Source organism: Chaetodon auriga, chromosome 17 (genome assembly GCF_051107435.1).
Source record: "Chaetodon auriga isolate fChaAug3 chromosome 17, fChaAug3.hap1, whole genome shotgun sequence".
In the NCBI taxonomy this organism is placed as follows: domain Eukaryota; kingdom Metazoa; phylum Chordata; class Actinopteri; order Chaetodontiformes; family Chaetodontidae; genus Chaetodon; species Chaetodon auriga.
The window spans coordinates 9,168,910-9,184,775 of record NC_135090.1 but is presented as its reverse complement, the minus strand read 5'-3'; the positions used below and the strand labels follow the sequence as shown (position 1 = coordinate 9,184,775).

The following is a 15,866-nucleotide window of genomic DNA, read 5'->3' as shown; positions in this document are numbered from 1 at the left end:
GAGCTGGGCTTCTGTGCACATCTATTCCTGTGTAACCTTTTCAGTGTAAAACATTGCCTCCATGTAACACTCACCGGTGCAGTGCATTTACACTTTGCTGTTTCAAAACACATTACCTTTAAGAACGTCCCTTCCATAGACCCTGCACCAAATATGAAAAAAGACCTCTCACAGTGTTGGGTCTGTGGTTTGTTGTGTTAAGTCCTCAACATATCTTTCCCTCTCATGTTTTAAAGACACATTGCAAAGCCAGGTGGATTGGAGTCTAACCCGTATAATGATCCTATAGGTTTATGTTATGCGGTCATTTTTAATTATTTCACTTTTGTCTGTGAGAAATGGAATTTTTTCTATTAGTTGGGCTTGACAGATGGCTGTAAATACGACGATACCCATGAGTTTCAGCTGTCATTGCTATGGAGAGGACGCCAGTTATGACAAATTAGAGCTGTAGCAAATTTAAAACGCTTCCTCCTTGCAGTTGGCTGCAAAATGTGGCGTCATAGTTGCCAAACTGATCCAGAATCCCAAAGCGAATTTGCTTAAGCTGCAGATGGTATTATCAGTTTCCTCAACAGCATAACCTTTAACCTTTAGTTTTTGCCCATGGTTAATGTTTGGCATGAGAATGCACCCGAACAGTCAAAGTTAACTTCTACTTTTATGTACATTAGCTTTTACCTTTAATCAAAGAACCAGATATTTTTAACAGTTGTTTCTCTTTCTGAGAGAGTTTCATGCCCATCCAAGCCATGGACGTGCCCCAACTACACCTGGCATTAACATGCATCTTAGGTGATTGGATCACAAGAGGACACGCTGAATAGAAGTGTAAACAACCACCAAGACACATGATTGGATCACTCAGACCACTTGCCGAGGTGGTCTGGGATGTATGTGACTACATATCTTTTGTAGTGTCAATGTTAATGCATCCTGATGCATCCCCAACAAGGAATCGATGCAGAAAAAAACACGTAATAACTGCGGACGGGGCCCTTTGACCTTCCAGCAGAAGTGACGTAGGCAGTATCTAAACCTTATCACAGGTGGTCAGCTGGACACTTTGGAGACGCATGATAGACACAGGTGTGAACGGCGATGTGTCTCAGCTGTCCACTTGTGATCGGATCACCCAAGACGCACGCTAATGCCAGGTGCAAACATGGTCTGAAAGTACCTCAGCGGTGTCAAACAGGTCACAGTAGCGATGTATTACTGGAATGTTAACGGTTCCAAAAAAAGAGATCACACTGGATGGAGTTATCAGCTGCCTAGAACTTTCACTTGGACTTATTAAGTCATTTAATCCATCCAAACCTGGATAAGCCAAGTTGCACCTTGCATGTGTCACCAGGGACACAACTGACAGGATGACGCTGATCAAAATTTTAGACGCCCTGAATATGCTAACATATTTGACAGCTAGATGTTATAAACCCCCGACATTCAGTTGTAAGTCAATGGATCTCTATGCCATTCTGCAGGAGTTATTATTTTATTCCCTTCTCCTCCTCCCCTGGATACCCCCAACACACACACATTTCTTTCTGTAAAAAGAGTGTCAAAATAAGGTCATAGCCTTCAGGTGAGTAACTGCAGTTATTCATTATTTTGTCCCTCAAAGCTTGAATTACTTCACAGGGGTCAACCTATTACAGAACTCGGGGAACCATTAATTCCCATTATATGGAAAAACAGTGGCTGTGACCTATAAGCTGAATGGGTCCAGCCGCTATTTCTGGTTCCTGTGACTCCTCTTCCAACTGAACAACATTGACTTTCCCCTCGCCACAGCAAGCAGGTCGGCCGTGTTGAGTGAAAGAGGACGAGGAGGGAAAACACATTGACTTATCTGACATGCTTTACATCCGTGAAGAGTGTGTTAGTCATTAGTGATTCATCAGTCAGCCTCCGGTACCACCATTAAACCCAGTGCTGAGGACCGGAAGGTGTGGGTCAGTGTGTTTGTGTCTATGGCTCCCAGTCAGGAGCTGCTGTGGCCAGTGCTGAGTGCACTTTGTCGCTTCAGGGTCCTCCAGAGTTAGCTTTGTATTCCAGTGGAGATTGGATTGTAAAAAAGAGGAGGGGGAGACAGATTGAATTTGGCAACACATTAACAACCCAGCTGCATCCAGACATGCAAACACAGACAACTAGGTATGGATGTTTGCACTTTTAATACACGCTCACACACACACACACACACACACGAGTCGACACACACAAAAATGCACACGTGGACACCTACACACACATTCATATGCTGTGTCCAGGCTGTGTGGCTGTTGGAGCAGAGCTGAGTATCAGCAGCCCAGCTCTGACAGCTTATCCTGGGCCACGGCGCTAGGGACAAGGGGGGGTTGAGGATTAACCTCCATGTTTAATAGAAAAGGGAGGGAGGGAGGGGGAGAGAAAGAGATGGAGGGATTTAGAAGCAGTGCTGCCATTACAGGCCGTTTACAGTGGAGCGAGGGATAGCCAGTTAATCCTGTTTACTTTCTATAGCCTCTGAGATTTCCGTGTGTGTATGTGTGAATATCCTGCTGTGTGTGCGTGTATCTACAGAGAGACCTTCACTATCAGACACAAGACAGAGGTTGTTACTTTAGAGAAACAGAGAGGAGAGAGGGAGAAAGAGGAGTTGACTGAGTGAGGTCATGAAACCGTGGAGTGAACCAAGCCATTTAATTTCCAGAATGACCGCAGTGGGAATGCAAACCCTACAGATATGTCTGGACTCGTTGCCTCCACAGTGCTCAATGGGGGTATGAGATTTGGAGTTGAAGGAGGTATTGGCCTTGTAAAAGTCAGTTTAACATGTTGTGCCTCAGGTTATTCAAGTGAGTTATCCCTGCTCACTTCAGTTTTGTCAGCACACGAGGCTGCTGTCCTAGTTATGTTGACATGAAAATTGATTACAGTTTTAAAGGGCTTCTCCCAAACTCCTTGTTTTTGTAGCTACGGTCGGATCCACGGCTTTCGCTCGCCTAAGCAGGTAACCAGAAATGCGAGTGAAAAGGTCAGTGGTTCAAACAGCACCTGAGACCTTGATCCAGTCAGTGCGGATGAGTACACAATCAACATACACATTGCCTGGCAGGCACAGGAAAGATGCGGGGTGCCTTCTGCGTTTCCATAACTCATTTATAAGCCAATTACTGTATCAAAGCAATTTTCTCACAATAACAATATGTGAAGTGATCTCTGCTTCTGCTGTAAAGGATTTCTCACAGCTTCTTTTGACTGCTTTTGGCACAATCATTCTCGTGAAATGATTGGGTCTGTCTGAGATACATTGAGTCTGTTTCCTTTGCTGTCATTAGTGACTCACAGGCGCCTAATCAAAATGGAAGAATTTCACAGCTGAGCCTATTATTTAAACTATTAATGGCCAAAGTGCCTGTGGAAGGATGATAGGGATGATTGAGGCACTTCAAGATGGCAGCTCATATTTTAACTTATTATACCTTAACTGGAGACGGAGCTGAGAAAGAAAACAAGGCCTGCCCTAGATGAGGCAAGACTACAAGGTTACAGTATGCAAATGTCTTGCACTTGTCAACTGTAATTAAAAGATGAGTGTTGCTAAAATTTATGAGGGACTCAGAATTGCATTAGAAGCTTCGGATCCCTTGTCGCATTAATTTGAAGGTGAGTTAGTGACAAGGGAGATGATGAGAGAGTAAACAGGTGGAGTGATTTAGCTGTGTTTCTCAGGCTGAAGATGCATAATGACTGAGCGTTGGTGTACTGAGCATAGATTTTCTTGGTAATTGGGTATTTTAAAATTGTATAGTGTGTCTTGATACACCAAGATATACTGTAGCTGTAGCTCCTGGCTGTAATTTAGAACTAGTGGATACTCCGCGTTTTGCTTCAACAAGCAGTACAAATCTCAAATAGTATGTAAAAAATACCTGAGGATAAGGCCAGCGCTTGATACGATGACTTTACATTTGAAGTCACTGTGTCAGCCCTTCCAGGTTGTCACACACTGACAGGCGACTTGTGGTTTGTCTTGAGGCCACTGAAGGCAGAGCCTGTCATGTTGAACCCTCGAGGGCCTGATGAATTGATTCAGTTGAAGCATATCGCAGGAAATATTTACCTAGTGCCATGACAGCAAAACAGGCAACTGAATAGCAGGAACACTAGATTAGCAAGATATAGGGCTTTATATCTCTAAAGTGGCACAGTCGGCTTGCGTGTACGAGTGTGTATAGTTGTATGTGTAGGGACAAAAGGAGCATACTAAAGGTAAATATCTTGGATTTTCAAAATTCCGTCTTTTCAAGAATTATTCGGTATTTCACAATGGGCATGGTGTTTTCACAGCATACATGGGGTTATGAAATATACTGCAAAAAATGCAGTACTCCATGAGCAATGATGAATACCCAACAATGTGTGCACTGAATGCAAACAGCTGTCTTATTTATTATAGAGTCTGAGAGCGGTCTCACCAGAAAAATGACAATATGGGTTGTGTGTTCAACCTCAAGCATGTTTCCCTTTTCCTGACTTCTTCTGACCGTTATGACTGTTCTCTTTCAAACGCAAGGGTGGAAGTAACGTGATGTAATGGATGGGTCAGCAGTCATATAACTTCGACACGCTGCTCACATCCCATTTTGTAACATCAATCAACATCTTTATCTAGCCAGCATGAATTGATTTTTTGAGGACTTGGGGGCAGCGGAAACAAGCTGTAAACATGGCGAACGCGTAAGCTAACAGTTACACACCAAGAACAACATTAACTGTGTTTTTGGCACCTTTTGAGTCCAATATTCACTCTTCTTTTAGCTCTGTTTTTGGTCTCAACTTTTCTTAAACTTATCTGTCTGCCATTTAGTGCTGGACAAGGAGCATACAGTGGGTTTTAAAGCTTGTCTCCCAATACAGTTGCTTGCTGCATCCATAAGCAACAACTCTTAGCTGTGTTGTAAGCATGACTACAGTCCATTTCCTTTTTACGATTTAAGATGGCCAACCAAACCTTCATGCATCAGTTCCATAACAGTCATATAAACTGTTTTCCAAGGCTATGACAAATGCCCTATTTTGTCTTTTGATAAGTTTCCAAAATGCCATCTTTTACAGGATCTTATACACTTAAGATGATCACAAGAGACAAAGCACTTTCATAGCCTATATCCTTGCAGTCGAGAAGTGGGAGGCAAAGTTAATGGAAAAGACATAGGAGGCCTCAGGTACAGATGGACATGGAGTGAAAGTAGAGAGACCCACTGATGAGGAATGACTAAGGAGGAGTAAAGGAGGAAATGGGGGAGAGAATGGGAGACACAGAGGGAGAGAGGGAGGTAGTGGGATAGGTAGGAGTGGAGGGAGGAGGAGTGTCAGTGAGAGGAGATAAGTAGGTTAAACTTCCTGAGCTGAAAATAGCTATCTTCTCCATCACATGGTAGCCAAGCTGCCCAGGGGAGCCTGGCCGTATACAGCAGAGCCTCAGCACACTCTTTCTAATCTGTAGCCTCTCTCTGTGCTTTTCTCTCTTCTCACACACATGCTGCACACACACTAAACACAAGCACATACCCCCTCCAACTGCAACACAATATCGCTCTATCTATTTGGAGCAGGGCATTTGTGTGACACTGAAGCCCCAGGCCTGATGTGTTGCATTTGTGTCTTTGTGTGCCTGTTTGTGTGGGTGTTTCCCCTTCTTCTTCTTTTTTTTGCTTCTCATTTCCTCTTTTATTGCATCTTTCCGTATTATGAAATTAGACGCTTAATCTCATCGCGCACACGTAACCTAAACGTAGCAATTAAGAAAACACTGTTAGACAAATTGACACAATGAAGAGCTGAGGGACAATTCGTAGATGTATACTGAGTAAATTACAAATAAGAGTCTAATTTATTCTTGTACTTGTCTGGTAGTGGCTAATTTGAGATGAAGTAAAAGATACAGAGAGAGAAAATGGAATTCAGTCATCTTGTGTAAGTGTGTGCTTGTCATTCCCCATGCATCCTCAATGTTTGATCTGTCAGACCTCAAAAAAACACAAATGCCTGCGTATCCTTTGCCCTATCTCTCTACATAGTATCAAACACACTCTGTTTCTGTTGTTTCTCACTCTCCTCCTAGGCCTTGCCTGTTTCCTGAAGCAGACGCTTGTCATATCCCCTCTTTCTCCTTTTTTTCGGTGTCTGCTTTCTTATGAGGTGGTTTTGATTATGTTTCACCTCCATTCTCCTCTCATCGTGTTTGTGTGTGTGTGCGCTCGTATTGGTATTCCAGCCTATTCCATTTTCCTCTGGAGAAATTGGCTTCCTTTGATGGGCTAGGGAAAACCACTAAAAGGGAAGCTTTGACTCCCGCTCATTTTCTTTTCTCCCTATCTATTTCTTCTCCCTCCTACTCTTTGCTTTCTCTTCGTTGTCCTTAACTCTTCCCACTCCATCTCTCTCTGAATTGCTCTCCTACTCCTTCTTTTCAGTGTGCATTCTTTATTCCTTTCTAAAGTCCTCTCTCTTGCTTTCCTTCTCTGCCTTCGGATCATCTTGAATAGGCACACACATTCGCACAGCTTAAACACTGACTTTCAATTACTTGGCACATCTGCTTGGACATGCTTTTGTGTGCGAGTTTGTACTTTATTTGCGGGAAAAAGGACACTTTGTGCAGTGTGTGTGTGTGTGTGTGTGTCTGTGTGTGTGCCATGATGAATCTTTGGGATGAAAGGGAAGGCTAGCCACTCAAGGAGGTAAATTGAGGTGAATTGTGTGATTGAGAACTTAAAAGTGGGCCAAACATTAAGCCGACCTGGGACACAGCGGGATGCATGCTCTCCACAGAGCTTCAGTTGTCTGTTCCTCATCCTTTCATCGGCCCCTCAGGAGAGAGGCAAAGCAGAGGTGCACTGTACATCATGACCTAAATCGTTTAATTATGTGTTATGGTCAAGTACTTGTAACCTAGTACATGTGAAATTACATATACAGAGATGTAAATGGGTGCACAGCCCGCTCCCAGTCTGCATTCTTTGGTTACCTGAATAAGTCTGCATGCATCATAGTACATAAGAGGAACTTGAAAGTACAATTATAATTAAATGGTCTCCAGGTAATGCTTGAAAGGTGACGTCGGTGACATCAAAGTGGTCAAGATATTTCAAAGAAACACCAACTGTCAGAATTGTGTAATTATGCGTTATCACCCAGCTCCATCTAACAGACTTTTGTAGTTTTAATTAAAGATAATTGCATGAAATTATCAGGCTATAATTAAAAGGGGCGACCACAGGGATTACAACTAAGGAAGTGCACGAGTTAATAGATACTGTACTGTAAGTGTAAAGCAGGAAATGTGCCAACAATTACTTTGATCTGTAGGGAAAGAAACTAACAGGATTTATTGCAGTCAGTCATCGCGCTCCTGCACTCATCCATTTATCTATCTGTTGATCCATCTGGCTGTAAGCTCTCACACCTTTTCTGCATTCTAACCTTGTGTATGACGCTGGATATCAAAGTAAACATGGTTTCGCCAAACCATTCACGCTGCTACCTAATGAAAACATGGCTAAATAATAGTTATATTCATGCATTTTTGCAATTACGCAAGAAAAAGCAGAGGGTTAGAGGTTTATGGTAGAGTTTCTTTAAGCCAGTAATAAGCTGTGAAGTTATATAAGTGCATGTAAAGCCCAGGTCGCAAAGCTAATCAAAATAACTTTGAATTCCAAATGGCTTTTTTGGGTATAATGAATACTGTAAGTCATAAACCATAGCTTCAAACACATTTTGCTGTAATGTTGGACAGTGTTGATGATATAGGACACCAGAATTGACTTATATTTATATTTATGTATCTTTGCAAGAGAGAAAAATTGTTGTCCAGGTCACGCTTTAGACATCTGTAGTGCTGAAAGTCAGTTAGTAACCCTATAATTAGTATATACAGTTTACGCATGCCCTCTCAAAGGCAAAGTCAAGCAGTGTTCATCCATGCAAACAGCTGTGACAAAGGAAAGCCAGTGTTCACGTCACTTGACTGAAGCTGTAAATGGTGTAACTGACATTTCACTGTGACTGTAACCCCTGTAGTTTTGGTCTAATTACATAGCATAAACCTTGGTTTTGTCAAGCAAAGTACAGTATTAACTATCTGTTTCGCCCTCTTCTCTCCTTTCTTTTCGCTCTCTTTCAGGACATGGGTCCTGCCAGCATGCCCTCTGTCCCCCTCATGGTAGGCTGTGGGGTCTCCTGCACCGCTCTGCTCATCCTGCTGCTAATCTACGCTGCCTTCTGGAGGTACGTGTACACGCTTAAACACACACACACTTGATGGTGTTGTGAATGACTCACTCTCACACGTCCCTTGTGCAGCCAGTACAGTGGTGATTTTTATCTCTATTCAGGCTCCTACTAATACATAAAGTGTATTTAGCGTGTGTCCTCTGCTGTGCCAAGACTACAATGAGGTCTAACAAGGAACAAATGGCTCAACTACAGCAGGGGTTAGCGATTAGATTTTGGTAACACTCGTGACAGATTGCAAACTCAAGCTAATGACTCTGCAATGTCCAAAAAGAGACTGTTCACTCCATTCAACTGTCATGAATACTTATCTCACATGGCTGTCACTCTCTCTGGTCCTCTGCTCTGTAGGTACATCCGTTCGGAGAGATCCATCATCTTGGTGAATTTTTGCCTCTCCATCTTGGCCTCCAATTTATTGATTTTGGTGGGACAATCTCAAACGCTCAGCAAGGTAAGGCGCTGTGGACAGATAAACACATAGAGAAAATTCTATCCCCACACATTGGAATTGGATTTCCACAGTGAAGCAAGTCGATACATTAATGATTCCAGTATTAGGGCTCTTCACCGAGCCTTTTAAAATGCCTAGAAACAAAACTGTTCTCAGGGCTCAGCGGTAGACAGGGTTCATACAGTGGAGTTCTCAAAGTGGCGAGCAGACATTTTTGGCACACAGCACTCTGTGTACTCTGACTAAGCAGTAAGACTGCACTGCGTGGTGGTCAGTATCGATCAAAATGAAGAACACAGCAGAGCCAGGTTGAACTCTTACTCTTCTGAACAATTTATCAGACTCCCTTTTTCCCCTTTGTCCTCTTTATTTTGTGGTTGTTTCATGCTCCTCTGCTGACTAATCCTAACAAATGATTCATCATGACACCGCTCGCAAAACCTTTTTTACTATTTTGTAAAGTGCTTTTATCTCTATCTCCATGACTTTCTCTTCTCTGTAGGGCCTCTGTACTGTGACTGCTGCCTTCCTGCATTTCTTCTTCTTGGCGTCCTTCTGCTGGGTGCTGACAGAGGCGTGGCAGTCCTACCTGGCCGTCATTGGCAAGATGAGGTCACGACTCATTCGCAAACGTTTTCTGTGCCTCGGCTGGGGTGAGCTCCCACAGTGTCACACACTACCACACACGCTACCACTGTGTGAACTTGGTTTTTTAGTTGGTTTTAGCTTTAAGGCCTAGTCACACAGAGAGTGTCACAGCAAAATTCATATGTGAAATATTTGGTTCTGGAGGCTCAGTGACATAAGGCTAGCTGGTCAACTGCTCTGCTGAACTCAGTTCAAAACTTGAGAACTTTTCTTTGTCATTATGGTTAGTTTAGTTTGCCGACAAAGCAAAAGACATTTTAGCCAAGGTTTTGTCAGTGAACTGTTGGTCTCATTTTGGCCACGCATTTTCATTTTTCTGTCTTTTAAACCGTTAAGCCGCTAACCTGCTTATACCAGACAGTAATGGCTCACACAAACAGTCCACAAAGGGCCCATGGCACTCTGATCAGTGGAAATAAAAGTGGCTCACTTTCCTCCATAATTACAGTTGTCATTCCCAGACTCTGGCTGTTTGAACAGAGTCACTCTGCAGCATTTTTACTCACTTGACATTAGTGCAACCTCCTGTGCTCTGTACTGCAGAGCAGAAGCTGTACTCACTCTCGAGCTAAAATGTTGTCTGGATTTCGCTTGAGATGAGCAGCTAAAACGTATGATAGCATTAACAGAAATATTCTGTTAGCTAACATCTAGGAGAATATTTAGCTAGTTTACCACATGCATTACACCTGCACTCATCCCGGTCTATAAACACAGAAGATGGGCAGCTGGATGTATCATTAGCATTACATCCACATCCACAGCATGTAAAACATATGCTATTTTACCTTAGAAATGCTAATCTGCATGTTTATGTGATTGATTCCAGCTGTGTTGTTGCTGCTTTTGTCTAATTTTGGGTGGCATAGTGGATACATTACTCTCTGAAGTAAATTGCTGCTTAACCTGTAACATTAGCTAACACTGTTAGCAGAGGCATTACATTAATGAAATGAAAGATGGGGCATATTAGCACAACAGGTCAAGCAGCTTCATCATCTTTTGAAGAAAAGAGAATCTTCATTGGTGGAAAATACGGTTTTACCAAATTAGGAGCAGCATGCTGTTTTTTGAACAGGGTTTAAAAAGTAATTACTTCATTTGTCCACTTCATCTTCCACATGATTGACTGGAGTCGCAGTTTTCTTTGTCAAAGGTTGCTCTTTCTTTAGTTTCAGTCTTGCACTCATCATAAAAAAGCAGCTATTTTTGGCATTGTCTTTGTCGACAAAATTAACACTGCACGACTGTACGTTCCTGTGAGTGCAAAATACACATGAGCACGCTGAGTGCACAAACACAATGACTTCATTAATGTTGTCTGGCAGCAACCTTCGTAAGCATCAACATCTACTGTTATGCACTCGGTCGAGTATATTGCTGATGTGATTTCCCAGAGATACATGTCACTAAATCATTTATGCCAGCACACTGTGTGTTAACGGCTTGAATTTCTGTAGTTACTGCACTTTGAAAGGGACCATTCAATATCATAGTGACATCCGCTGTAACGCTTAGCTGCTAATGTAAGTTTCTGCTTTTGCTGTTACTGGAAATATAACTGTGCCAGAGGATTTTCAGCATGGCAAATGAAGGCGAGTGAATCATGAATTGGATGCTGATTGAACCACTGTTGTGTGACATGAATTGGTGATGGAGAGCAGCATGACAGCCATTCTTTACATGAAAATGTAACAGATTATTATGTTGTAGTGTTGAAATTGTCGGCTGCATTATGCTTAATAACCTAATATCATTTACTCTATTCTCACGAATGCCATTTTTATTTGCTATATGCTATTATTTACTGCTTCAAGGTCTCGAAAGACATTCATTACAGGTTCTAATGTGATAGAATGCAGCCAAAGCCAGATGTTCATTTTTACATGCAGAGGCAGTCACACAGGGTGTCACATTTAGAGTAAAGGTAATCTCACTCCTTTATGCCACTCAGATGTACATCACTTCTGTTGCATTCACCCTCCATGTCAGTCTATTATGCCGTCCTCTCAATGCACAGCCTGATGCAACAGGCACCAGGGATGTTAGAGCATAATCAAAACATATGATAACATCTGCATAACACTGGCGAGATGCTTCGAGATTGCACGAGAAATTACAACCACAGCCCCCACCGCCATCCACACACACACACACACACACACACACACACACACACACACACACACACACACACACACACACACACACACACACACACACACACACACACACACCGTCTGTTCATTTCACTTATTATTGATCCCACCAGTATAATCTGCCAAGTCACTGATGCCCTTACCTGATACAGAGGAGGAAGAACATATAGGCTTTTGTACAGTCAGAGACAGAGAGAGATACCGACACGGTGTGTGTATGTGTGTGTGCTGCGTGTGCAGTGGCAGCCATGGAATTATCAGACACACTTCCAAATGCACATGAAATGCACATCACAATCGAGCAGAGCGGAGGGGATCAAACAGCTTATCCTCCTCGTGTCCATTTTGCAATTTTCTCCCCAAATTATGCGATTGAAATCAGTTGCCATGGAAACATGAGATTTGGGGTGTGACTCTACCTCTTTTACATTAGCAGGACAATGTGTGTGTCTCATGTATAGGTGTGCGTTTATCTTATGATATGTCAGTAAATGCTAGATTGATGTTGTTGTTGTCTAATTGAAAAGCTGCATGCTCTGTTTAGTGGACCGGCCTGGCTCCCCACTATCTTATTTGTTAATGTTAATGTGACTTTTTCTAATTGCTTTTCATTTGCAGCCATAATCACAGCTTTGTTAATTACATGAATATTTCAGAGCCAAGCTCATTACGAGCCCAGCATATTTCCTTCTTTTTCTGGCACGCGCTCTGTAACACTCCGTCTCACTCTCTTTCCCTCTCACTTACACGCATGCAGACACACACAAATTGCTTGATTTAGCTAATTAATGCATGACTTATTGACCACTCCAAGCTATACCTCACATTTTTAAAAACTCTTTTTTATTTGTTACTCACACACACCCACGCACGGGCATGCAGCCCGCTGGGTGGGTCACATATAACAGTGTTAATGTACACAAGAAGTCAGTGCAACAATAGTGTTATACCACTGTGTGGTATGTGAACGCACATTGTCAATCTGGGTGTCGGAGGCACTGATTTTTTTATTGTGTTGCTATTTAGTTAATCTGTTATGTGTTTTCAAGGTACATTTCATCTGATTTGTATATTAATTCACTAATTTAGTGGCATGCAAGTTCGTGTCATGCTAGATTTCCAACTGACTGGAGCTTCTTACATGTATGTGATTGAGGTTAGTGTCAGACTAACATTAGTAAGTTAGCAAAACTGTGATAATACCCTAACTAAATTAACTCTGAGCCCGTTAGCTAATGTTATGTAATGTGATCTACAGTTTTTGATATGGTGACCACTGACGAGGCGTTAGGTGGATTAGCCACAGCGGGGCACCAGATAAATGGGATTACAGCCCAGATGTTGATTTTGTCATGCCATGGATTTCTTCATTCATGACTAAGATGCATTTGTTTCTGGTGATCATTGTTAACAGTTAATAATCAGAGGAGGTTTGTAAACATTTCATTTGAATATGTGATATTCCCAAAATATTACATATTATTAGCCCTGTTAATCATTGTAAAGCAGCCTCCGGATCAGTATAAACAAAGATAAATATTTATTAGAAACTCAGTATTTTCAAGGGACACTTCACATACAACAACACACATTCATACAGTGTAGATATGTTTGGTTTCAGTGTTCTTCTCCACGCATTGCCCGTAGGCTTTAAAAGAACTGAAACCAAAGTGTGACACCAAGCAGAGCATTAGAACGCTTGTATTATGACGTAATGGCCCGTCCTTATTTTACAGTTGCCTTGCAATGAACTGGGATCTAAGCCCACTGTTGCCTGCAGCTAGACCTTTGTGTCTACCATATATGCACGTTACATGCTATTGCATGGCTGCTTAGCATTTAAATGGGAAGATCTGTACGGAGTTGTTCACACTGGAGAATCCCACTTGTCCGACATGCTTCGCCGTCGCCATTAAGGCTCCTTTTTATCCTTTGTCTCACCCTTTTGATCTTCCTCTCTGTTTTTCTGCAGGTCTTCCAGCCCTAGTTGTAGCAGTGTCAGTGGGTTTCACCAGAGCAAGAGGTTACGGCACAGCCAGCTAGTGAGTACTGCCCCACTAATGACCACAAGTCATGTCTCCATTTGGATATCATCATGTAATCACTTTTTACCTGTAATTTTTTGTAGCACAGCATGGAAGCACAGCATCATCCATCGCCGGGGCTGCTTACCATTCAAAGCATACCCAAGTTTTACCTTTGCTGTTTCAAATAGACTATCTTGCCTTTCTCCCTGAAGGTTTCAAGCTATGGTCTATTTCATAAAAGTGTATCTTTATACAGTTTTATTATATAGCTTACCAGAGGTGGTCACTGATTCATTCAGTGGAGGCTCTGCTATAAACAGCTGAGTATCCATACATAACTCTGAGTGTATTTTTCACACTATTTATATCAACAAAACAGTCAGTTTTCTCTCACTAATCTATTCATCCGATTTCTAGAATGCGTATTCCTATCCTGTGTCATAGGGCCAGTGAAGCATGTCCCAGCATGCATGAGGTGAAAACCACAGCACATCTTAGTTGCTCATTTAATGGGCACAAGACAGTGTTGTTCAGAGCAGTCACAGGAGGGGTTCTCAACAGTACTCAAAACACATTAAAGCCCCTAAAAACTAGGTTTAAAATCTAAAGTATTTCTCTCTAACTTTAAATATTCATGACTAAATGAGCAACAAAGAAAAAGTGTTAAGTCTCTTATGTGAAATAAGCATAACTTTTCTGACTAAGCTCGGAAATGTTGCCTTTATGTGGGTCTTTGCCACTCAAGTGAGAATCTGAGAATGACTGAAAGAGACCTCTGAAATAAAATTAGTCTCATTCAGGTGACGAGACGATCCACCTCACATGCTCTGAAAGGGCATTTTTAGCAAACACTTGCCTCCAAATGTCCTTTCAACATCTGTGTGCCATGCACAAAGCTTGTTTTGTTTGCACTTGAGCAGAGCATTTAAACAGATCCTGTTGGGCTCTAATATCCACTCAGTGGTGTAATTGATTCAGTGAAAATTCATCTTAAAATGTGTTTTCAAAACCTCTTATTTTACTTATCATACCATTAATAAGAGGACGGCATATATGCTTTTGGGCTTTGTGTTTTTCATCCTCCTTATTGCGCTGCAATTAAGACAACAGAAGGGTTTGAGTATGCTCTGATGACATCACTGGAGGACACATTTAAACCCATTAAGTCTCAATAGCTTTCACACCAAATGAAAATTCACAAAACCATTTACAGTTTGAGGATATATTTTAGGTGATCTAATAACATATTTGCGCAGCACCGAGGGCAGTATTTACAGAGAGAGGCACTTGTGCACCCATAGAAAGGACTGTGTTATCCCTCACTCAGGAAATGCAAGTAAATGTGATCCTTAATTGGTTGTGTACTTGTTGTGGTTAAGTGCTTGGCATTCACGGCGAATGAAATGTGAGACCTGAATGTGGTGAAGTGATACTTTAAACACTGAAAGCTCTATGATTTTGCTGTGTTTTGTGCTTAAAACCCTTTTTCCCCTATTTTCTCCCTGTCTTTGTTTCTCCAGTTGCTGGTTGTCCTTGGAGGGTGGTCTGCTTTATGCCTTTGTTGGGCCTGCTGCTGTCATTGTATTGGTGAGTCTGTCCGGCACGCTCTCTCCCTCTCTCGGTCACATTGCATAATTCGGAAGATATTTTGCGAAGCTAGCCTCTGAGCTAAGAGCTTTAAAGCAGCTGCAGCTGACCTCTGAGGATTTCCCTTCACTCCTGCGTGCACATGTGAGCATACACACCCCGGGTGCCCACGACAAAATGATGAGACGAGCACTTTGATCCCTGAGTTAAAAATGTCAGCTCAGAAAAACTCAAATATATTCCAGCAGACAAGAGCTTCCCGGCAACGCAACACATGCCTGGACTGAATTCCAGCCCAGCAGCCAAATATCTCACTCTTATGTTTACTTTCAAAGTATGAGTCACAGTAATTTAAAAAAAAAACATCTTGTCAGACAAATGTGTGTCCAACTGTGTGCACAACTATCACAGTACTGTTTAGTGTTTGCAGACTTTTTCTACAAGTATATATAGCCCTATATTGTCCAACACCAAAACTGAGTGCATTGTTTGCATCTCAGTGGTGTTTCCATCATATTGTTATGTGCTGCTGTATGTATGTATCTAGGGTTCACTAATTTCTCCTAAATGAATTACTGGGTGAATATTTCCACCACTGAACTTAATAAGTCTGGATGGGGGACTGAACTTTACTTTGGTAATTGCAGCCACTGCTGTCGTCGGTGTATTTGTGCGTCTGCTCATGCGTTACGATATTTCTCC

General features: G+C 42.1%; 1 protein-coding gene across 2 annotated transcripts in view; it reads left to right on the top strand.

The window, feature by feature from the left end:
* The window catches only part of adgrb2 (adhesion G protein-coupled receptor B2), a 209,589-nt gene that overhangs the window by 153,230 nt on the left and 40,493 nt on the right, over positions 1 to 15,866 (top strand). For both annotated transcript variants that reach the window (XM_076754352.1, XM_076754351.1), the window contains exons 18-22: positions 8,180 to 8,283; positions 8,641 to 8,743; positions 9,246 to 9,396; positions 13,523 to 13,592; positions 15,098 to 15,164. In XM_076754352.1, coding sequence (XP_076610467.1) covers positions 8,180 to 8,283; positions 8,641 to 8,743; positions 9,246 to 9,396; positions 13,523 to 13,592; positions 15,098 to 15,164 — 495 coding nt within the window. The remainder of the gene's footprint in view (positions 1 to 8,179; positions 8,284 to 8,640; positions 8,744 to 9,245; positions 9,397 to 13,522; positions 13,593 to 15,097; positions 15,165 to 15,866) is intronic.